The sequence below is a fragment of the Ictidomys tridecemlineatus genome, chromosome X (assembly GCF_052094955.1).
Source record: "Ictidomys tridecemlineatus isolate mIctTri1 chromosome X, mIctTri1.hap1, whole genome shotgun sequence".
In the NCBI taxonomy this organism is placed as follows: domain Eukaryota; kingdom Metazoa; phylum Chordata; class Mammalia; order Rodentia; family Sciuridae; genus Ictidomys; species Ictidomys tridecemlineatus.
In genome coordinates this window covers 74509150-74533045 of record NC_135493.1, presented here as the reverse complement: position 1 = coordinate 74533045, position 23896 = coordinate 74509150, and the positions used below count along the sequence as shown (strand labels likewise).

The window sequence follows — 23896 nt, the reverse complement described above, 5'->3', positions numbered from 1 at the left end:
TTATGTATACTTTTTAAAAATTGTTTTTTCTAGTTGTAGATGGACACATTATCTTTATTTTTATTTATTTATTTATTTTTAATGTGGTGCTGAGGATTGAACCCAGGGCCTCAAGCGTGAGAGGCAAGTGCTCCTACCACCGAGCTACAACCCCAGCCCTTATTATATATTTTGTCACAATTTTTAAAGAAGGAAGAAAACACAGTGTATAATTTCATTGACCCAAAATTGTAGAAAATGCAAAGTAATCTATATTGACAGAACACAGATCAGTGCTTACCAGGGCACAAAGAGGAAAGAAAGAGGTATGACAAAGGGACTTGGAAGGGGGTACAAAGAAACTTGCAGGTGAGAGTTAACACTTATCTTTGTAGTGAGAATTTCAGAGGTATAAACATATGTCAAAATATATTAAATAGTAGACTTTAAATATGTGCAGCTTATTGTATGTTAATTGTATCTCAATTCAGCTATTTCCTTAAAAAGATAAATGAAATGTTCTAATAAAAATGAGTGTAAAGTCTTACTTCATCATCAATCTTCATCTGAAAATCTTCCTCATTTTCTTCTTCTGGAGCAAAAAAGGACTTCTCACCATAGCCAGCATCCTGGAAGAGGACAATTTCATGCAATTGCAACACAAAGAGCACAAATTCTACTGAATATCAAATATCAAAGTATATCTTGCATAGAAAGTAAATTCTGTAAAGTCTTTATTCTATCACCACTGTATATATCCTAAGGCTATTGATGAACTTACTAGCTGATATAAGGATAGTTAGGACCCATTTAAAAAAAAAAAACTAAATAGAGATGCTCACTTTCCCTGCTTATATGCTGATCTTTTTTAATATTTTATTTTTTATGGTTGGACACAATATCTTTATTTTATTTATTTATTTATTTTTTGAGAGGGGGGGAGGGAGGGAGGGAGAGAGGGAGAGAGAATTTTAATATTTATTTTTTAGTTTTCGGCAGACACAACATCTTTGTATGTGGTTCTGAGGATCGGACCCGCACGCCAGGCAAGCACGCTACCGCTTGAGCCATATCCCCAGCCCTATTTTATTTATTTTTATGTGGTGCTGAGGATCGAACCCAGGGCCTCACACGTGCTAGGCGAGTGCTCTACCGCTGAACCACAACCCCAGCACCCAGCTCCTATATGCTCATCTTACAGAGATTGAACTAACCACCCAAATGGATAAGCACCAATTTTCAAAGCAAAACAATAATGGGCATGGTGGCACATGCTTGTAATCCTAGCACCTCAGGAGGCTGAGGCAAGAGGATCACAAGTTCAAAGCCAGTCTCAGCAACTTACTGAGACCCAGTCTCAAAAAGGGCTAAGGATGTGGCTCCACAGTTAAGAGCCCAAATAAACAAGTAAACCCCAAGTCCTTCCGTAAGTCTTCCCACTGATGATTTAGGTATATTGTAGTTTCTCCCAGTAGAGAAATTACCACATAAAGTTTGCATTTCTATATAGTTGTTAATAACCTAGTAACTATCATCTCTAAGTCACAGGCCTAAGCAGTACCTACGAAGTTGCTCACCTTCAGTCGCTGCTCTGCAGCTATCATGCTATAATAAGCACAGCACTGCTCTGGTGACACCATGGCTCTTATCTCCTCTTCAGTTGGTAAACGAAAATCAGATTTCAGTACCCACCAGTTTGAGTCCATCCCTAGAAAAGATACAAAAACACCATTTTGAATTCTAAAGGTTCCGACATTTCTTGACAATAAAAGTAGAGCAACCAAAGACTGAAATAGGCAATGATGTAAATGATAATAGACCTCACCACCATTAACATGACTATCTGACCAAGAAAAGTCCTGTTAAGTTTCCAGAATCTCATTTTAAAACATCCAACAATCACATTGAACTCCCTAGTGTTCAAACATCATGAAAGCAATCAGGGGCTGGGGCTGTAGCTCAGTGGCAGAGTGCCTACCTAGCACGTGAGAGGACTGGGTTCCATACTTAGCACCATAAAAATAAACAAATAAAAATAAAAGCATTCTGTCCATCTATAACTACAAAAAATTTTAGAAAAAAAAGGGCAATCAAAAACTGAGCACATGCCTATAACCCCAGCAACTCGGGAGGCTGAGGTAGGAGGATCTCAACTTCGAGGCTAGCCTCAGCAATTTGGTGAGGTCCTAAGCAATCTAGCAAGACCCTGACTCAAAATAAAAAGGGCTCAGGATGTAACTCAGTGGTAAAGTATTTCTGGGTTGTTCAATCCCCAGTACAAAAAAAAAAAAGGCCATGAAAAAAGCAATCTTGGGGCTGAGATTGGGCTGGAGCTCAGCAGTAACACACTTACCTGGCAAGTATGAGGTACTGGGTTCAATTCTCAGCACCACATATAAATAAATAAAATAAAGATCTATCAATAACTAAAAGAATATTTTTTTTAAAAAAAAAAGCAATCTAAACCTCCATAGTTAGAAGATTTGCTACTTTCTCCTTCCAAAGGCCATCAATCTATTTTATCAGTTGTATGCTTATCCTTTAACTCAATCATCATAATTCTTTGAAATAATGAGAAAATTACAGAAAGGAAAAGTAACTGGTCACACTGATGACCTGTGCGTTTGAAGTCAGCACAGAGCTTTAACCTCTTCCGGATGCTGCTTTCTGAATGGGAAGGAAAGGCTTTTTTTATATCTTCCATTCGGATGCGCCGAGGCCGATCTTTACTCTTCCAAAAGAGGCGGTAAATAAAAACCTGCCCAACAAACCAAATGTATTTTATTAGATAAAGGAAAGGATAGATATCCTCACCAGGGTCCCTTTCTCTGCTGAGCTCAGATGTTTTCATCTTTCCTGTGTCCCCAAATCCAGATACCCATTTCTTATGCATCCTGACCCCCGACCTACACTCCCATTTTACCTGGAGGAAGTCTCGAATGTGCGTATTGGCCCTTTTGGAGTTAGGCCCAGGAACTTCAAACAAAGGGCACTGCTGTCCAACCACAAAAATATCTACTAATTCCCGAATATAGTAACCCTGTCTTGTCCGAATGATCAGGAAGTCAGTTTCTGGCATCTTATGAAGATAAATTGGAGCACGAAAAAGGTTGTTCTCAAATGCCTAACAAAAGTAAACACAAAAATCAGACAGATTAGTCCTAGGAAATTCAGTCAAGTATTGACAAAGGAAAATCAAACTTGCTCCTCTCCATTAGTCTAAGTTTATCCAATAAAATAAATGAACTATCATATGGAATACATCAAGAAAGGTTAGACTTTTTTTTACTCATTGTCTTTTAGAGTCAGAAAGAGGAAAATATAAGATTCAGATTCAGATGAGGCTAGCTCTGCCATTTGTTCTATGAAGTCGGATAAGTTTTTAAATTTCTCTGAGCTTAATTTTCTACAAAAATGGAGATATTTAAAATGCCTATACTTCAGAGGATTGCTATGAAGATTAGATGTAAAAATTACTTTATAAACTAACAAGTATTAGTATGCTATTGCTCTAAATCTCTGCACAGCATCTGACACACAACAGGTAAGATCAAAATATTTACTGAAGCTGGACATGGTGGCACACATCTACAATCCCAGCAACTCAGGAGGACGAGACAGAAGGACTGCAACTTTGAGGCCAGCCTTAACAACTCAGCAAGACCCTAAACAACTTAGTGAGATCCTGCTGTAAGATCATTGGTAAAAAGTACCTGCAGGGTTCAATCCATAGTGTGTGTGTGTGTGTGTGTGTGTGTGTGTACACACACATATATATAATTAGTGCATTAGTTTAAAAAAAAACCAATTAATGAAATAGCATGCCAGAGAAGACAACTAAACACAAGAAAAGAGGAGGACAGGGGACAATAAGGAAATATTAAATGTAGTTTAAGTAGAAACCAAATGGGGATCAACGGAAGAAGTCTATGAGTCTAGGAAAAGCCTTCCCAGAAAATCCTAGAAGCTGATAGAAAGGAGACAATCTTCATTATACAGGTGAGAAAAGTTCTAAATATTAAATGTAGACAGAAAAAGGATTACAAAAAGACATTAAAGGATCTTTAAGAGATTACAAAAGAATGGGTGTAGTGGAGCAACCCTGTAATCCCAGAAATTCCAGCAACTTGGGAGGCTAAAGAGAAGGATCTCAAGTTTAAGGACACCCTGGAGAACTTAGACCCTGTCTCAAAACAAAATTTTTAAAAATGGGCTGGTGCCAGCACAGTGGTGCATGCCTGTAATCCCAGCAGCTTGGGAGGCTGAGGCAGGAGGATTGCCAAGTTCAATGCCAGCCTCAGCAACTCAGCAAGGTTCTAAGCTGCTCAGTGAGACCCTATGACTCAATGGTTAAGCACCTCTGGGTTCAATCGTTAGTACACCCCCCCCCAAAAAGAGAATGGATTAGGATTGTAGTAGCTCAGTGGTAAGGCATCCCTGAGTTTAGTCCCCACTGCCACTAATAAAATGAGTCTACAAAGGAAGGTCATGGAGCGGGTAGGGTGAAATGGCACATGCCTGTTAACCCCAGGGGCTCAGGAGGCTCAGACAAGAGGATCACAAGTTCAAGGCTAGCTTCAGAAATTCAGCAAGGCCTAAGAAACTAAGCAAGACAGTGTCTCCATATAAAAAGTAAAATAAGGGCTGGGGATGTGGCTCAAGCGGTAGCACGCTCGCCTGGCATGCGTGTGGCCCAGGGTTCGATCCTCAGCACCACATAGGAAAAATAAATAAATAAATAAAAGATGTTGTGTCTGCTGAAAACTGAAAAATAAATATTGAAATTCTCTCTCTCAAAAAATAAAAAAATAAAAAGTAAAATGAGGAGGGAATGTGGCTCAGTGGTTAAGCACCCCTGGTTCAATCACGAGTACCAAGAAAAGGAGAATGGAACCAGGCATGGTGACACATGCCAATAATATTAACAACTTGGAAGGCTGAGACAGAGTTGTAGGTCCAAGACCAGCCTGGGGGCTGGGGTTGTGGCTCAGTGATAGAGCACTTGCCTAGTATGTGTGAGTCATTAGGTTCGATTCTCAGCACCCACATATAAATGAATGAATAAAACAAAGGTAATGGACCTTTGTTATTCATTCATTTATAAGACTACTTCTATTAAGAAAAAAAAGACCAACCTGAACAGCTTAATGAGAGATCCTGTCTGAAAATAAAATTTGAAAAGGGCTAGGGATATAGCTCAGAGGTACAGTGCTTGCCTAGCCTGTATAACCCATTAAGTTCTATCCCCGTACTGCAAAAGAGGGAAGGGGGGAGGTGGGAAGGGGAGGAAGGATAGATTGTGGTAAGGGGCTAGAGAGTGTAGCCCAGTGATAAGGCCCTAGGTTCTATCCCTAGCAACGCACACACTTGCACACACGCACACACCCTTAAAGGGAAATGGAATATAAATGTAAAGGATAAAGAAAAAACTGGAGGATACACAATAACAATAGTGAAATTAGGTAAAAGAATAAGGAAAATGGCAAAGATTGCCCAAAGAAATGAGACAAGGCTGGGTTTTGGCTCAGTGGCAGAGCACTTGCCTAGCATGTGTGAGGCACTGGGTATTTCTCAGCACTGAATATAAATAAATAAGGTAAAGGTCCATTGACAACTAAAAACTTTTTAAGGAAAAAAGTAAAAATAAATAAATAAATAAATAAAGAGAGAGAGACAAAAATCAAGGTAGAACAATGCTAGAGAGTTCCTCACAACATCTGTGGACCTCCATATTTTCCCTTAAATATGCAAAAGCTATTATCAGTGTACCTAATACCCATTAGAACAAAAAATAAAAAGCATATTTCATTATCACAGGACTATAGATGGTCCAAGTATGGTCCAATACTCAAAAAGATCACAACTCATTACCAAAAAGTACCAATTTTACACAAAGGAATTAAACATTCATAAATTACATTACATACACACTAACAGGCACATACAGACTTTGGAAAGTGAAAATATTCTCTCTCCCCATGTGGTTTGCACATAGTAATTTCCAGCAAGCCTGGGAGGGAAATGAGCAATACGAACTCAGAGCAAGGATCATGAGCCTGCCTGCTCCAGCTTAAGGGGAGCAGTCTGGAAGATGTGGCAGTTGTTCCAATCCTAAATTAACTTCCATATGTCACACAGATATTACTGGGCTTATCAGTGTGTATTTATAGAAAACTTCTTTATTTAGCCTCAGAATAACGCAATTAGGCATTGGGGGTGTGTAGTTCAGTGGTAGAGCACTGTTCAGTGTTTAAGAGTCCCTGGGTTCAATCACCAGCACCACAGAAAAAAAAAAAAAAAAGGAAGGAAAAACAAAATCAAAAACCCCACCCATCATTAAGGGCCAGTTTTAAGAAAAAGATTATTTTAAAAAATTTTTAGATTATACAGATCTTTGCTATAATTTATACATGTAACACTATCTCAATCAATTATAATTGGTTCTTTCTGGGCTAACTAGCTCCTTATCTGTCAATTTCCCTAGCAAAAGAATAAGAAATAAAAAGAATTCTTCACCTGTAGTAATTGGCCAGGATGGAGAGAGCCCAGAAAAGGAGATGTATGGCAGTAAACAGTTTCCCCATATTTACAATCTGGAGCTCCAGGATCTTTTCCAGGTTTCTATGAGAAACACAGCAAACTAAAATTACTATCACAGGATATAATCAATAAACCAATACATAATATTGTATGAGCATAGCACTTATTAATATTAACCACAAAAATACTGTTGCTCCCAAGAAATTTATAATATAAATAAAACTACATATTCACAGATCATTGATATGTAATTACAGCTACAGTAATAAAATTTTTTGAGCAAAGACTCACCCGTTTATAATAGTTTTTTATCTTGGTTGCCATGCCAACTTGCATCATTAAAGGTCCATTTTCCTCACTGTATTCTGCAAGAATAAGATCTCCATCTTTGCCTGTGAGGTCTTGAGGTGTGCGCATAAAAAACATCTCTCCACCACCGGAAGCTTGCCTCTCTTGTTCTCTCATCTGTCCAGAACAAAGAAAATACAGTCCAGCTACTGACAGGACAATAACTATACACACTGATGTAATTCAATCTGAGAAAACATAAAAAATATTTTACCTTGCTATTTTTTCAACTCCATTGTGAAAAATTTTCAAACGTTAGTAAAATTGAAAAAACAGTTCTATGAATACCTATTATCCCACTACCTAGATATAACTTCATATTTTTCCATATTTGTCTATAACTATCTCTCTATAATTCTTCTGAACTATTTTTGAAGGCTGTAAGTCACTATAATGCTTGAAGTATTTTCCTATATATCTCCTAAGAATTAGGATGTTCTCCTAAATAACCAAAATAAAATTTCATCACATCTATGAAAATAAACAATTCCTTAATATAATATCTAACACATTCCAAATTTACATCACAATTTTTTTAAAAAATAAAATTTATTTCTTAGGTGTAGATGGACTCTACACAATGCCTTTATTTTTATGTGGTGCTGAGGATCGAACCCGGGTCCCGCCGGTGCTAGGCAAGCACTCTACCACTGAGCCACAATCCCAGCCCTACATCACAATTCTTTTATAATTACTTTTTAAATTTTTTTAGTTGTAGATGGACACAATATCTTCTTTTAAAATTTATTTTTATGTGGTGCTAAGGACTGAACCTAGTGCCTCACACAAGCTAGGCAAGCACTCTACCACTGAGCTACAACCCCAGCCCTTATAACTTCTTTTTTGTAACCAGGATTAAGATATACCTTGGCCTTCTTTTTTATGTGTTTTAGCAAAGGCTGGACTGAGTGGGGACCTGGCTGAGATAGTGCTCCAAAGGAATACTTTTTCAGAGGAGGGCGATGAAACTGTCGAAGTTTGATGGGGCCCATGTGTGTGGGGAAGAATGGCTGTCGTAATTCCACAGCAGGAATTGAATGCTAAAATGGGAAATAGAAAATTTAAAATTAAGTACTGATTTAAATTAGTAAATTAGCCAAGGTAAGATCTACCCATATCCTTCATCAGAACAAAGCTGTGGGATCCCCTCCACCACAGAAAAGATGCTTATTTGTACCTGAATAATATTCCCTCCGAAAGTACCTCGAAGACCCTGTTGCTTGGGGTAATAATACTCATCATTGGAGAGATTCCAGGGATCTTTCACTTCTGGCTGAGACATGTTCTAATGATAAACCATAAAATAAACCTTAGTCAGACTACCCTTCTCCATTTCCTTTGTTTGTTCTTCTAAACCCAAAGTCCCTTTTCTCTTATCAGACCTGCTGTGGTTCTTCCTTAATGACTCCTGTTTTCCCTAAGAGAATTCGACTCTTCTTTAGAGATGATTCTTTCTTACTCTCCTTAGAGGGAGAATTAGAAGTAGCCTCCTCCTTCTCATCAGGAATCTCTGGGGATAAAACAAAAATGACTCTGGAATTGCTATCCCTGATTTACATTATCTACTGACATATCTGAAGTTCCTAAAGATGTTCCCAGACCATTTTTAGTCCACAATTCACTCTATATGCAGGACATCTTTTTTTCTCCATATTTTTATTGGTGCATGGTAGTTGTACATAATGGCGGGGATTTGATGTTATATATTTGTACATGCACACAAAATAACAATATAATTTGGCCAATATCAATCCCCATAATAATAATGCCTGACCTCTTAAAAGAGCTACTTTCTCACATTCCTACATGAATTTTCCCTAAACGATACACACAAACTAGAAACAGAGCCACAACTCTGCTCTCTCAAACTGTTACCTATAAATTTATAGTTTTGACCTTCTCCAACCCTTCAGATTTCCTCTTCTCCCTTAACTTTAGCAGAAAGCTATCAAAGATAGAGAAAGTACACTGGCCTCTGCCAGTAACATACCCAAAATGAGGTTTTCATCATTGGGATCAAGTGTCAAAACCGGAGGCTCCAACAGCCGGGGCATGGCCTGTGCATCCCAAATAATATTGTCCTCCCAGCGTCCATACACCAGATCCTCATTGTCAATGGGGAAAATGGAATACCAGGGTTTGTCATCATCCAGAGTAGCTGTAAAACCTAGTCAAAATAGGAAGAAAAAACAGGAATAGACAAAACTTTTATGCCACTTTCAATCATCATTCTAAGCAAACAGAAAGCAAATGTAGCTACTAAAAAGGAGCCTATTTGATACAATATATCTCAATTTCTACAAACTGTTGCAGACAAAATGTTCATTACAATATTGTTTCTAATAGTCAGCCCAAATGTTTAATAAAGGACTGGCAAAGTAAATTATGGTAATGAAAGATATGTTAAAACATGCTAACAGTTGGGCACAGGTGCATGCTTATGAATCCCAGGGGCTCAGGAGGCTGAGGCAAGAGGACTATTGAGTTCAAAGCCAGCCTTTACAACTGAGGTAAGCAACTCAGTGAGACTCCATCTCCAAATAAAATACAAAAAAAGAGATGGGGATGGGTTCAAAACCCAGTACTCAAAAAAAAAAAAAAAACAAAAAAAAAAAAAAAAAAACTTAGGAAATTTAGAAAGGTACAAAGAAAATTGAAGTTGTCTGTAATCTTACAAATCAGAAATAATTACAGTGAACCCTTTAGTATATTTCCTTTTAGTAAGCTTTCTGGTTATAGAGCCTGCTGCTTCTTTCATTCTTATAAATGGGCTATCAGGTATATCGTTTCTTTTTTTTTTTTTCATTTAAAATATTTCCCATGTCATTAAACATTTTTACAAAGAACTATGAAATGACATAGAAAATATGCTGAGAAAAGTACAATATATAAAACCGTACATACAGAAATGAGCTCAAATATGCCTACACATATACCAAAACAGAAGTCAAGGAAAACACATCAAAATTTTAACGTGATAATCTCTGGATAGATTACTGGTGATTTTCTTTCTGACACTATACTGTATTTTCAAAGTGCTCTACATTAAGCATGGCATACTTTTTAAAAACCTATTTAAGATAAAAAGCAAATTCTAGGATTGCAAAGATAAAGGGGCTTTAGGGGCTGGGGTTGTGGCTCAGTGGTAGAGCACTGGCTAGGATGTATGAACCACTGGGTCTGATACTCAGCACCACATAAAGAAATTTAAAAAAAACTAAATTTGAAAAAATTTGGGCTTTAGAAACAAAAGTATAGTATAAAGCTTTGTTAACTTCAAAATGGCTGTCACATTTTTCTAATAAGAAACCAGAATGGGGGCTGGGGTTGTGGCTTCAGAGGTAGAGCACCCACCTAGCATAAGTGAGGCTCTGGGTTCGAGCCTCAGCACCACATAAAGTAAAATAAAGACACTGTGTCCACCTATAACTAAAATATAAATATTAAAAAAAAAAGAAACTAGAATGGGCTGGGGACATGGCTCAATGGTAGAGTGTTTGCCCAGCATGTGTAAAGCCCTGAGTTCAATCCTCAGCACTACCAGAAAAAAAAAAAAAAAAAAAGAAAAATAATTTGGACTAGAATCAGAGTTCAGGCCCAAAACAAAGAGCCATCACAGACGCACACCTTGCTGAACATTGTAAGCCATAGCATTCCTAGTCATACTGGAAGGAAGCCAGCCTGCCAGGCTTGCACGCTGAGGTTTTGTCCCTTTGTGTTTGACATCCTCCCCATCCCAGATGATATCATCCTCCCAATGCAGCTGTGTCACCATCAGGAAGTTTTCATCAGCCAGAAGATCAGTGCCATTGCTTTCCTCAAGTTTCTTAAATTCCTGTAGAAGTAGGAAAGAAGCCCTTGATTGGTCAGTTCCCATTCCAAATCCCACACCAGAGATACACAAGACATATCAAAAGTGGTACTTAAGAGAACCACCTTATAACAGAATATATTTTTCCTCTCCCACTCCTAGTTTGGAACAGCTTATTTCACAAACAGAATCCTTAGAATGAGGGCTATTACCAGGATGATATACCATACCAAACCAAGCAAAAGCCTTAAATACCTACACTTCCTACCACATATCTCCCCTTCTAAAAAGCTTAGAAAAAAAAAAAGGTGATAAGAGTACTAAGCACAGATTCCTTTTTTCAGTGTTTCTTACCTCCATCATTCCACATTTTATCACAGGTTCATGTTCAGTCTTTCTCAATTTGAAGCCATAGTCAAATCCACTGCCATCTTCAGGGACACTTAGCATATCATACCACAGTCGGGCAGGCCCATAACGCCACTCAGCCACTCTTGGTTTGGTATCTGTCACTTTATCTATATCTCCAGTTGACTGGGAGAACTTGGACTCCACAGGAGCCATCATTGTAATCTGTAACAGAGCAAGGAAGTCAAAAGGGGAGAATTTCCCTATCCCAGATATCCTAAGTCTATAGGGAACTAACAATCAAAAGGAGAACTTAGAGGAGTCAAGAAGATGATTCTTGACTAGGAATCTTTACCTGGAATTAGAATGTAAAAAACGGAGGTATACTATGGCACATTCTGCTTCTTATTCAAACTTTCTTATTCAGCACTATATCACCCACCATACTTGCCTGCGACTGCTACTCCCACCCAAATCAAATACTATTACACCAAGAAAGGGACAATTGCTATACTTGACTCATAATTAATCACTGATAATTAGCACAAAACTCTGCCTGATGAGGTGTTATTTCCAATTTTGACATAAGCTAGGGAGAACTGTATCTTTTCTCCTTATAGGCCTTAACCCAGGTCTTTGTGTTGCCTACTTCATCATCAGAGAGACACTGCTCTGGAGGTGGTGGTGGAGCATAGTCATAGTTCCACAAAGACTTCTGGTTGACTTCTGATTCTACTGAACACTCCACTTCCTGGATCTGTTCTTCCTGTATCAGCTCCCGATGCTTCTTTTTTCTCTTTCTCCGAGCACTCCGCCACACTGATGGGACATTCTTCCCTGGTCCAAAAAGACGTAAGAACCGTAACACCTAGAACACAAGACATATTACTATGTCAGAGACTCAATGTCAGATAGGAAATAGCAGCTTTTTTGTTTGAAAACTCTCAAGGGATCTATTCTACTATAGAGAAATTGAGGAGTGCTACATTCAGATTTATAAAATACATAACAAAAGTAATGTTCTCTTAATAATTTGGACTAGTTCTTCTGAGATAATAGAACAATTTCTAATAAGAACACATGTCCTATAAAAACATACACAAGTTCAAAAAAAGACCTAATATAGCATAAACAGCTTTTATATAGACAATTATGTTACTGAATAAGGAAACCCTTAAGTCCTATTCATTCTATACTCAGCATCTGAACAACAGAACTCAGTATCTGGAAGAGGTCAGTGGTTTGCAGTATGGACACTCTCCACAGTAAGTACCTTTCCAGGCCGAAACTCTGGAAAAAGTTCTGTGACACTCGGCAACAACTTGGTGGCATCGTGCTGCATAATCCCAGCCAATGGTAAGGTCAGCTTTCCATCCTCAGATTCTGCCTGTGTTGCTTCCTGAGGTCCCATCTCAGATTCTGAGTCAGAGGAACTACTGAAGTCCACTTTTTCTGAGGCCAAAGAGGAAGGGGCAATGATGGAGGGCAAGATGATGCCTTCTCCATCTTCAGACACTGCAACAAGGAAGAAAAACGCCTTTGGCATGTAACTGTTAGCATAATTCCTCAAATTCAGTCAATACCCACTCTAGGCTAAATGCATAGCTTAATGGCAGGGGATAGAGTCCCAAGCACCCAGATTACTAGTTTGCAACCCAGAAAACTTATCCAACTCATTTCTTCCCACCATGCCCAACTCACCTTGTACCTGGTACCCTAGGGTTGTGACGAGAGAAAACAAACACTATTACTACATTTACTACTTTCCATAAGTGACCAATATTGTGCCCAATGTAATGAAAAGCAAAATAATGTAATACTTATAATATCAGTCAGGTCCTATGCTGTCCAGTTCAGTAATCCATAAAATGGAGAATTTTAAGCCCACAGGATAATGATGAGATTGTTTGGCATAAAATAAAATCTACGCACAAAGTTAACAGTGACATTCAGCCTCCAAACTAAAAAAAAAATGGCTTGAAACTCCAACAGGAAAAAATTGGGGTTAACATATCACCAAAATACAGGAGACCAAAGGTGTTCTTCCCAATCAAGCCCATGACAAGGTTATTACTGTTATATTCTAGATTGTCTCTTTTGAACAGGTAGTTTCTAAATGTGAGTATGCAAATTAGTTGCATCAGAAATTCTTAGGGAAGTCTTTTTTTCCCCTATGGGAAAAGCGTTTGAAAATTCCTGGGTTCTACTCCAGATTCTCTCAATCAGACACTCTAAGAATGAGAGTAAGCTGTCATTTTTAAAGACTTGAGATAATTCTGATAAGCAGTCAGATTTGAGAATCACTGACCTAAACTACTACTTCTTGACTGCAGTTCAAAAATACTGTTAAATGTTTTAAAGGTAAAGTTTCTCTTTAATACTAAAATCTGAGATTATATAAATCATTATTAGAAGTGTTATCCTTTCCTAGCAGTTTAATTTAATAATCTCTCATATGGGTAACAAAAGCCTGGATTTATGAATGTAAATTTGTTCCTTGAACAATAACAGACAGTCTTTACTTACCACCAGTAATAGCATCCTGGTCCTTATCTTTCTTCACTGGTCCTGGCGGTGGAGGTGGAGGAGGCATCAACTTGCAATCAATGTCTTCACAATCAGCATCATAGTCATCTTCATCATAATCTAAAAAAAAGAAGAAAGTAGTTACCTCCTCAACATCCAGAATGCTGGACAATAGCCTTGAGCTTCCTTGCCACTCGATAATTTAAAGCACAATAAGAAGCACTATACATAGCCTTTAAGAATACACAGAACACCGGGTGCACTGGCACACACCTATAATCCCAGCAACTCGTGAGGCTGAGACAAGAGTTCAAAGCGAGCCTTGGCAACAGCGAGGCACTAAGCAATTCAATGAGACCCCGTCTCTAAATAAAATACAATAGGGCTGGGGATGTGGCTCAGTAGTCGAGGGCCCCTGGTTTCAATCACAGGTACCAAAAAAAAAAAACCCAGAAGATGTAGCTTCTGCCTTCAAAAAAGATATTATTTCATGGTTTTAGCCAAATGCTTACTACCTCATACAGAACATGAGAAAGCTTCAAAAGCTATTTGAAATCTTTTACTGATTAAACTCCAGGGCTTTCTACCAACTGAGCTATATCCCCATCCCCCTTTTCCTAATCATATTGTTTACTTCTGTTTTATCTTCACCCTGCTCAATCTCATAATTGAAATGAAAATTTTTCTTGTCAGTTTCTCGTAAGATCAGATTTTATTCTCATCTCCCAAGTCTTGGACAGTCTTTTTTTGCAGTTTATTATTATTTTCACTGCTCTCTAACCACCAGCAACACTTAATACTTGGTCCTGAATGCTCTTTTATTCTCCTGCATAATCCCAAATTCCTTTTCTCAATAATTGCCCTTACCAGTCCCAAACCCAAATCTGTATTATTTTGCCCTGACTTAGCACATCTGTAATTCCACCATATCTGTTACCGCCCATAAAACTTTACTACTCAGATATCCCCTTCTGTTACTATCAATGCCACATCCATCCTCATTCTCCTACCTTATGATTTTAGTTGACTTTCTCCTTGATCAGTCTGTCAAGCTGCTTTGTATGTTTCTCCAATCAATCATTAGTGCAGTAATTACAATTTTCATTCATTAAGCTTCCATTATGTGCTGGGAATTTTTAGCTATTTTATATATAATCTTCTTAATAATGATACAAAATAGGAATTATACTGTATTTCATACTCTGTATCTCATATTCTGTATTAAGTCATACTGATGCAGTATCAGTATAGCTCAAGTTTGACCCTGGCTATCATCTTCCACAACTGTCACCCTATTCCAGACACTGAAAACTTTACATCTAGGGCTGGGGATGTGGCTCAAGCGGTAGCGCGCTCGCCTGGCATCCGTGCGGCCCGGGTTCGATCCTCAGCACCACATACAAACAAAAATGTTGTGTCCGCCAAATACTAAAAAATAAATGTAAAAATTCTCTCTCTCATTCTCTCATTAAAAAAAAAAGAAAAAAGAAAACTTTACATCTAGCCTGTGAGAACAGTCTCCAAGTTAGTCAGTCACTTTTGCTCTTTAATCAAAACTCCAGAGCAACAAATAATACTTCTCTAAAATATCACATAGGAAGAAAGGCTACTTAACATAGAGCATCTACCACAGTACTATACTATGTAGGCACTTTCAAATCAAAATTCTCATAAGGCATATTTGGGGGGGGGGCTATTGGGGACTGAACTCAGGGGCACTCAACCACTAAGCCAGATTTCCAGCCCTGTTTTTTTAATTTTATGTAGAGATAGGGTATCATGGAGTTGCTTAGTGCCTCACTTTTACCAAGGCTGGTTTTGAACTCGTGATCCTCCTCCTGCCTCAACCTCCTGAGCTGCTGGCATTAGAGGAGCTGGCTCCCAAGGCTTTTTTTTTTTTTTTTGATGCTGGGGATTGAACCCAGAGCCTCGTGCACACAAAGCAAGCACTCTACCAACCTGAGCTATACCCCCGAGCCCTCACAAGGCATTTAATGAGATCAACATTATCACCAACAAGAAAATCAAGAGATTATTACAAATGAGAAAGCCAAGCCTCAGAGACCACATAACTTGCCCACAGTCACACTGAATATGAGTTGTAATTTGAACCTATGACATTCTGAACTCAAGTCCATTTCTTTTTCATTATACCACCTACTTCTCACTTAACAGTCTATGTTGATTTACAATTCTTTACGGTATCAAATTGCAAGTAATGTATAAAGGTGCTAAAAAATTGTTCTATATTTGTTTTTTGCTACTCAGAAGTTTTCCATTACTTTTAAGAAAACCTGCTGACCAATTTCCCCATATTACTAACTTACCATCCCTAGTAAAGACAAGAAAATTGAACCTGAAAAATCAGAGCTGCTGCCACTTCCCCTTTAGCCTAAGCCAAGGTGCTCAAAAATAATAGGTATGCAATTTGACAGTAATTGTGGTATTCCACCAAAACTAAACACAACACTCTAGCTGGGCATAGTGATGCACACCTGAATCTCAGCAACTCAGGAGGCTGAAGCAGAAGGATTCCAAGTTCAAGGCTAGCCTCAGCAACTTAGTGAGGCCCTCAGCAATTTAGCAAGACCCTGTCTCAAAATAAAAAAGATCCAGGGATGTAGCTCAGTGGTAAAGCACCCCTGGGTTCAATTCCCTGTAGAAAAAACAAGTAAATGTAACACTATACACAAACATGAGCTTATGGTGGGCTTGTTTTATATACTATGAAAATTGTTTTATATTTGTTTATTCCATTGGCCCCAAAAATAACAGTATCCCTGAAGGCACAGTGTACAACTAATAATTTTCATGGGTTACTTCTTATGTTTGTATGCCATTAATTCCCTTTTTATAAGTAATATCCAAATCCATTCACAGGCCCTCAAAAAAAACTAAGCTCAAGTATTTTTTTTAATACCTTTATTTTATTTATTTTTATGTGGTGCTGAGGATCGAACCCAGGACCTCACACATGCTAGGCAAGTGCTCTACCGCTGAGCCACAGCCCCAACCCCACTAAGCTCAAGCATTTATAAAGGTTTTATCAGGGGCTGGGGATGTGGCTCAAGCAGTAGTGCGCTCGCCTGGCATGCGTGCGGCCCGGGTTCAACCCTCAGCACCACATACAAAGAAGTTGTGTCTGCTGAAAACTAAAAAATAAATATTAAAACACATTTTCTCTCTCTCTCTCTCTCTCTCTCAAAAAAAAAGGTTTTATCTGCATTTCTCAAGAGCACAAAATCTAATTTGAAGAGGTGGACAATAAAAAACAATTTCACATAAAAGTTTTAAGCAGTGAGATAGCATAGGGCACTACAAGAATAAACTATGATCAACCACTTTAAATTCAGGATCTCGAAACAGAGCTCCAAAAGATTTTTAAAAAAATGGATTTTATTACCTTTGCATCATGTTGCCTATCAATGTTTATAGCATGAAACAGGTACTCAGTATCTAATGAACTGAATTCTTAAATTTTAGGATATGCCACTAGCTAACTGCAGAACTTCTGATAGTTTCACATTTTACTAAAATTCTCTTCAAGTTGTCTTCATCCATTAGGATGCTAAGAATCGATAATCACTAAGTCATCTTCCAGCTCAATTTTTTTTTTTTTTGGTAGGACTGGGGATTGAACTCATGGGTACTCTACCACTGAGCTATATCCCAATTCTTTTTATTTATGTTTTATATAAATAAAACCAAGCTGTTCAGGCTGGCTTCAAATCTTTGATCCTCCTGCCTAAGCCTTTCAAATTCACTGTGGCTACAGGTGGGACCAATCTTGAAATTCTGATTCTACAATGCAGCACCATACAATGAGGAAAAAAATCTAATATTGTAAGAAAGCATACTGGTAATGAGCAATTTGAGCCAGAAATTACAAATGCTCATTTGTATATGAAACTGTATACTTAATCCTTTTTGTACCATCAATTCTTTGAGGACAAAGACTGAGCTTGTTTCACAGATGCCAACTTTATTTTTACTTGGGATTGAATTCAGGGGCAGTTTACCACTGAGTCACATTCCCAGCCCTTTTTTGTATTTTATTTAGAGAGAAGGTCTCACTGAGTTGCTTAGTGCCTCACTTTTTGCTGTGGCTGGCTTTGAACTCAGGATCCTCCTGTCTCAGCCTCCCAAGCTGCTGGGATTACAGACATGCACCACCACACCCAGCTCATAGACTCCAACTTTGAAAAGCATCTGAAAACAGTGCTATGAACCCTGTTAGTACTCAAATTCAGAGATCAAGAAATAAAGCATTATCATCCTTATCATTAATTGAGAATTTCAGACTTAACAATATGAGGAATAGAAGCTTGAATATGGCAAAACTGTCTGAAAACACACAAAAAAGGATAGCAGCTACTTGGAACTGACAAAGGAAGAAGAGCAAACACATGGAGAACGAACAATGACAGGAGGCAGACAAGCGAAGCACTAAGCAACTCAGTGAGACCCTGTCTCTAAATAAAATACAAAATAGGGCTGGAGATGTGGCTCGGTGATCAAGTGTCCCTGAGTTCAATCCCTGGTACTCCCCTCCCCAAAATAAAGAACGCAGGCAGAGAAACCAAAGCCCAAGCCAGACATGGTGGTATACTCCTGTGATCTCAGCGACTCAGAAGGCTTAGGCAGGAGGATCCCAAGTTCAAGGTCAGCCTCTGCAACTTAGCAAAACCCTATCTCAAATAAAGAAAATAAAAATAAAAGTCTAGGGATATAGTTCAGTTTACAGCGCCCTTGGGTTTAATCCCCAGTTCCAAAAAAAAAAAAAAAAGAAAGAAAGAAAGAAAAGCCCAGACTACATACATAAAAATGCAAAGGAATTCTATATTCAAGACACCAAAGAATCACCTGAGTGGCAAAGGGGCTGCAAGCTCCCCATTGTCTGCTGATATCTTCGGCTTTCATCTTCTGCTACCTCATTGATGTCTGAATAGTCCACAGCATCTTCTGTACTCCTAATCCAACCTATAAATAAAAAGCGGGAAATCTGAAGAAATAGCCAAGGAATTCTCACTCCTTCAAATAGTTCCCTTTAAAAGTACATGTGCCGTAAGTGGCTAGCCTCCTCCCCCACCTTCCTCCCCATAACCCAGACTTCACCTTCATCATTTACCAAGGCACCGTCAGTCCCAGTCAATTCTTCATTTGCAGTGAGTTCAGTGATCAGGCTGCCCAGACCCAAAGCTCCCAAGCCTGCCAGGTGCTTCTTACACTCCTGAAAAAGGGACAGCACCAGAATCAAAAGTGTCCCAGACTCCCTGGTTCATAACCACCATATATCCACATGAAAAATGATTCTGCAGTGTGCTTGCTAAATTCAAGAACTGTATAGTAAATCCACTAAACTCTACATTTATCAGATCTTTATTAAATAAAGTACCATGTCCAATTTCATGGCCACACTTTAAGGTAACAGGACTATTCAAAGAACCACCACCAAGAACAGCAGTTCTCCAAATAAAGGCCAAAGCACTGAGGTCATCCGGATTAGAACTGATCTTTTATACTCTTTAGTGCGGGAGTGTTGTAGGGGAAGGGGAACACTGGTCAACAGCTTTATTCCTTGAAAATAAATTAAAGGGAAGTCAAAGCAGCTAGTTTCACTTGGACAGTGATAACAATGTCATGAATGTCTTTGAACACACTGGGACCAGAAGAGGTCAGCCCTCTTCCCCTCGCTAACATTCACTTTTCTGCTGCCTAGGGCTAGAACTCAAGGACTGTTGCTGGCTCTAGAGCCATCCAAGTCAGCGATGTCAAAAATGTAGTTTCAAGATTTTCCAAGGTTCTAATTTTAAAGGTTTGGAAGCAACTTCACTAGGTTCACCAATTGTTTGGTCAAGTAAAACGTAATCTCCAAAGCCACCCACCCCGCACCACAGACCTTCTTACTTGTCTCCTGTTTTCCCTCTTTTCTCCCCAACCTTGCCCATAACTGCACCCTCTCGCTCTACACTACTATTTAATAAAATCTATTAAGATACAGTACTATTCGCTTTCGTTAATAACGTCTTCTATTCTCATTTCCTAAGCAGCCTCTACTCTGCTTGCTCTTTCTACTCTCCTTAGCCACACCACCCACAGCCCTATCCCCACGCCCACCCCCTCACATCGTCCAAGACGTTTTCCCCCTCCAGCTGCCCAGCTCCATTGATGTTGCCGAAAAGGAAACCGGTTAAAGAAAATGGGCCGCCTCCAGCAGAATCTTCATCGCTGTCCGTATCGGACATGATGGCGGCAGTACTGCCGGCAGCGACTGCGGACAGCAGCAAATCCAAGCCTGGTCCCATGGACCGGAAATAAAAACATCAGTCGCACAGAAGTGACTAACAGGGCTCCTTGACCCTACATGCCCCTACCGGAAGTTGAACAAGGGAAAAAGCAACCGGAAAGACCGGCTGTCCTACAGGGAAATAGATCGGTGTTACTACTTTACTAGCCGTTTTTGATTGGACCATGCGAGATCACGAGGTTGGGCAGGTGGAAAGCGGTTGGTCAAAGAAACTGTTCGGTCCCGCCCCCTCAGGTACGCGCGTGCGTTCACTTTGCACCGGAAAAGGGCAAAGCATCTTTCTCCATTCAGAAGGGATTGTGGAGTCACGTGGCCTGTGTCCTGGAAACTGCCGGTCTCCACGTTACGATACTGGGAAGTAAGGGTAGGGATCGGTTCGTTTGTTTGGTGCTGCCTGCGATTTTACTGCTCCTTTCCAAAGTGAAATTTGCAGTGAATTGTTCAGGCAGCCCCCAGCTGTCGCAGAGGAATCGGTGCAAATTACTTGTTTTGAATTTACATTTCCCCATAGTAATAGATTTTCCCCACAACGTCTTACTTTCGGAAATGTGAAAGATTATTAAAATTAACTGGCTCTTCACCTAGATTGACAACGTTTTTCCCCTGAATCATTTGAAAGTGGGTTATTGGGTTGGGGGATGTAACTCCGTGGTCACGCAAGCACAGCCCTTGGGTTTTTTCTTTGTTTTTCATGAGGCTGGATTTGGGAATAATCCAAGCAATTTTCTTGAAAACATTACATGTCCTGAAGGTGATTGTTTCTTCAATTTGATTACATTTAAATATTGTACATGCCATAAGAAGGCACAATGTTGTCCCAATATTGGTGATAATAAATTTGATCATTTACATAAAGTGGTGACTGACAGATCTCTCCATGGTAAAAGGCATACTTCCCCCCTTCTGTAATGAAAAAGTAATCTATGGGTGACATTTTGAGATCCTGTGACTATTTAGTTCCAAATGCTGTTTTACCCAATGATTTTAATTGCCTGAATCAATTTTATTGGGAGAGCGCAAATAAGTGATTTTTCAAATTAAGTTCTTTCTACATTTATTAACTGAACTTATTCAGTAAACAAAGTATTACCTCCTTTCTTTTATTTTTCCTTATTTATTTTTTGGTACTAGGGATTGAACACAAAGGCACTTTATCACTGAGCTACATTTCCAGTCCTTCTTTGGGGGGGGGGGAAGGGTACTGGGAATTGAACTCAGGGGCACTCCACCACTGAGCCACATCCCCAGCCCTATTTTGTATTTTATTTAGAGACATGGTCTCACTGAGTTGCTTAGGGCCTCACCCTTGCTGACGCTGGCTTTGAACTCTAAATCCTCATGCCTCAGCCTCCTGAGCAGCTGAGATTACAAAAGTGCACCATCATGCCCTGCTATTTCTAGTCGTCTTTTTTTTTTTTTTTTTTTTTTTTTTTTTTAGTTTTAGGTGGACACAATATCTTTATTTTATTTTTATGTGGTACTAAGGATTGAACACAGTGCCCCACGAATGCTAGGCGAGAACTCCACCACTGGGCCACAACCCCAGCCCCTCTAGTCTTTTTCTTTTTTATTTTGAGACAAGGTCTTGCTAAGTTGCTTAGGGCCTTGCCAAGTTGCTGAGGCTGGCCTCGAATTTGAGATCCTCCTGCCTTAGCCCCCTGAGTAACAGATTACAGGGCTGCACCACTGCACCTGGCTGTATTTTTCTTTAAGTACTGGGGATTGGACTCAGGGGCACTTAACTACTGATCTGCATCCCCATCCCCAGCTCTTTTTTTGTATTTTATTTAGAGCTGGGTCTCACTGAGTTGCTTAGGGCCTCAATAAATTGCTGGGGCTGGCTTTGAACTCAGGATCCTCCTGTCTCAGCCTCTCAAGCCACTGGGATTACAGGCATGCACCATCGTGCCTGACTGTATATTTCTCTGATGCTTTATAACATAGTACTATCATTGTTTTGATGCTCCAGTTGTCACAAATTTGTCCAGTGGGAAACACTTCAGTCCTTTTTACATGATCATTAGTCTTTGAACACTTTTCTTCCTTCATGACACAATATGTATCATGTTTTCTCTGTATATTCTCTGACCTGGAGCTAATAGCCATTTCTCAAAGGAGCCCTAGTTGCTTTTGTTTTTTGTTTGTTTGTTTGTTTTTGGTACCAGGGATTGAACTCAGGCACTCAATTACTGAGCCACATCCTCAGCCCTATTTTGTATTTTATGTAGAATTCATGATCCTCCTGTCAGCCTCCAGAGCTACTGGAATTATAGACATGTGCCATCATGCTTTTTACTGGAGAATGGTGTTTAGAAATCAAAATTTGGAGTGTCATTGCTTATCGACCTTTTCAGTAGAAAGAGCCAAAATAAAAAAATAATGAGTAATAGTTCCAACACCACAGGTTTTTCCTCACCTTTACCCACTTTGTATGTGTATCTTGTTTCTCTTACCATGTAAACATTGGTTCCCAACACCAATATATTTACTGGTCAAAATTACAAACCAGGGAACAGGCGTGGTGGCACACACCTGTAATCCCAGTGGCTCTGGAGGCTGAGGCAGGAGGATCATGAGTTCAAAGCCAGCCTCAACAAAAGTGAGGTGCTAAGCAATTCAATGAGACCCTGTCTCTAAATAAAATACATCATAGGGCTGGGGATGTGGCTCAGTGATCGAGTGCCTCTGAGTTCAATTCCTGGTACCAAAAAAAAAAATTACAAACCATTAGCACTCCAACAATTAAACCTAAAAAATGTTCAGGAGTTCTTTGCAGTTTTTTTGTCCTTAAAACATAACCCATTAAGTATATACAAAGAACTGTGTTCCATTTTGCAAGCATATCTTATAGAGTGTTTATTTTCAGTTTAGTTAATTTTATATAGAGAAAGTCAAATCTACATAAAAAGCTATTCCCATGCAGGCATGGTGGTGCATACTAGTAAACCCAGCAATGTGGAAGACTGAGGCAGGAGGATCACTAGTGTGAGGCCACCTTGGCAACTTAGCAAGACTATCTTAAGATTTAAAAATAAATTTTAAAAGGGTTGGGGATGTGACTTAGTGGTAGAGTGCCCATGGGTTAAATCCTAAATACCAAAAAATAAAAAGCCAATCCCACAGAAGTCTTGCTCCCTTGCCTGTAACCTCTATCCCATTCCCATCCATTATAAATAACCATTTCCTATAGTTTCTGATATGTCCTATAGTTTGTTTTTCAAAAATAAGCACATGGCTAGGAGTGGTAGTTCTCACCTATAAGAACTGCTGAGCTTGGGAGCTGAGGCAAGAGGATTGCAAGTTTAAAGCCAGCCTCAGCAACATAGTGAGGCTCTAGAAATTTAGGGAGACTGTCTCAAAAAGGGCTGAGGATGTGGCTTAGTGGTTAAGGACCCCTAGGTTCAATTCCTGGTACAAAATAAATAAGCACATGTATATCTGTCTATATTCTTATTTTCCCCTCTTTTCCTTAACAGAAAAGGTAGCATGCTGTGTGTATACTCTTTTCACCTTGCCTTTTTTCACTTAATAATATAAACTGGAAATCTTACTGTACCATATCATAGAGCTTTTCCATATATATATTTGGTTCTGTGGATTAAACCCAGGGGTGCTTAACCACTGAGCAACATCCACAGCATATGTGTGTGTGTGTGTGTGTGTATAGACAGGATCTCGTTGAGTTTCTAAGTACCTTGCTAATAGAGTGCTGAGACTGGCTTTGAACTTGTGATTCTCCTGCTTCAGCTTCCCCATCCTCTGGGATTATAGGCATGCACTACTGCAGCAGGCCTTTTCCTCATATTTTTAATGGATACTTCATGGGAACAATGTTCTAACAGTAGTTAGACCAGGCACAGTGGCACACATCTAGAATTCCAAAAACTCAAGCAACTGAGGCAGGAGAATCAAAAATTTGAAGCTAACCTGAGTAACTTAGTAATTTTAATTTCTTTTTAAAAAATGGCTGGAGATGTATCTCAGTGGTAAAGTGGCTCTGCATTTGATCCCCTGTACTGCCAAAAAAAAAAAAAACA

At 39.1% G+C, this 23896-nt stretch overlaps 1 protein-coding gene and 1 long non-coding RNA gene across 10 annotated transcripts in view; one reads left to right on the top strand and one right to left on the bottom strand.

Annotated features, from left to right (window-relative positions):
- The window catches only part of Taf1 (TATA-box binding protein associated factor 1), an 82296-nt gene extending 62401 nt beyond the window's left edge, over positions 1-19895 (bottom strand). For 3 of the 9 annotated variants that reach the window (XM_078034688.1, XM_078034690.1, XM_078034691.1), the window contains exons 1-18: positions 19678-19895; positions 18668-18782; positions 18416-18532; positions 13553-13672; positions 12300-12541; positions 11676-11894; positions 11033-11251; positions 10495-10702; positions 8858-9034; positions 8250-8377; positions 8045-8152; positions 7734-7907; positions 6811-6984; positions 6496-6600; positions 2903-3103; positions 2596-2737; positions 1557-1687; positions 528-608 (exon numbers count right to left, since the gene is read on the bottom strand). In XM_078034688.1, the coding sequence (XP_077890814.1) occupies positions 528-608; positions 1557-1687; positions 2596-2737; positions 2903-3103; positions 6496-6600; positions 6811-6984; positions 7734-7907; positions 8045-8152; positions 8250-8377; positions 8858-9034; positions 10495-10702; positions 11033-11251; positions 11676-11894; positions 12300-12541; positions 13553-13672; positions 18416-18532; positions 18668-18782; positions 19678-19857 (2841 nt within the window). In that variant the 5' untranslated portion in view covers positions 19858-19895. Of the gene's footprint in view, positions 1-527; positions 609-1556; positions 1688-2595; positions 2738-2902; positions 3104-6495; positions 6601-6810; positions 6985-7733; positions 7908-8044; positions 8153-8249; positions 8378-8857; positions 9035-10494; positions 10703-11032; positions 11252-11675; positions 11895-12299; positions 12542-13552; positions 13673-18415; positions 18533-18667; positions 18783-19677 lie in introns of those variants that run through there. The other 6 variants (XM_013365042.4, XM_005339944.5, XM_078034686.1 and 3 more) reach the window with 5 other exon arrangements.
- Positions 19896-20116: 221 nt separating this feature from the next.
- The window catches only part of LOC144371722 (uncharacterized), a 34217-nt gene continuing 30437 nt past the window's right edge, over positions 20117-23896 (top strand). Inside the window, exon 1 of the long non-coding RNA XR_013431789.1 lies at positions 20117-20223. This is a non-coding gene — a long non-coding RNA (uncharacterized LOC144371722). The remainder of the gene's footprint in view (positions 20224-23896) is intronic.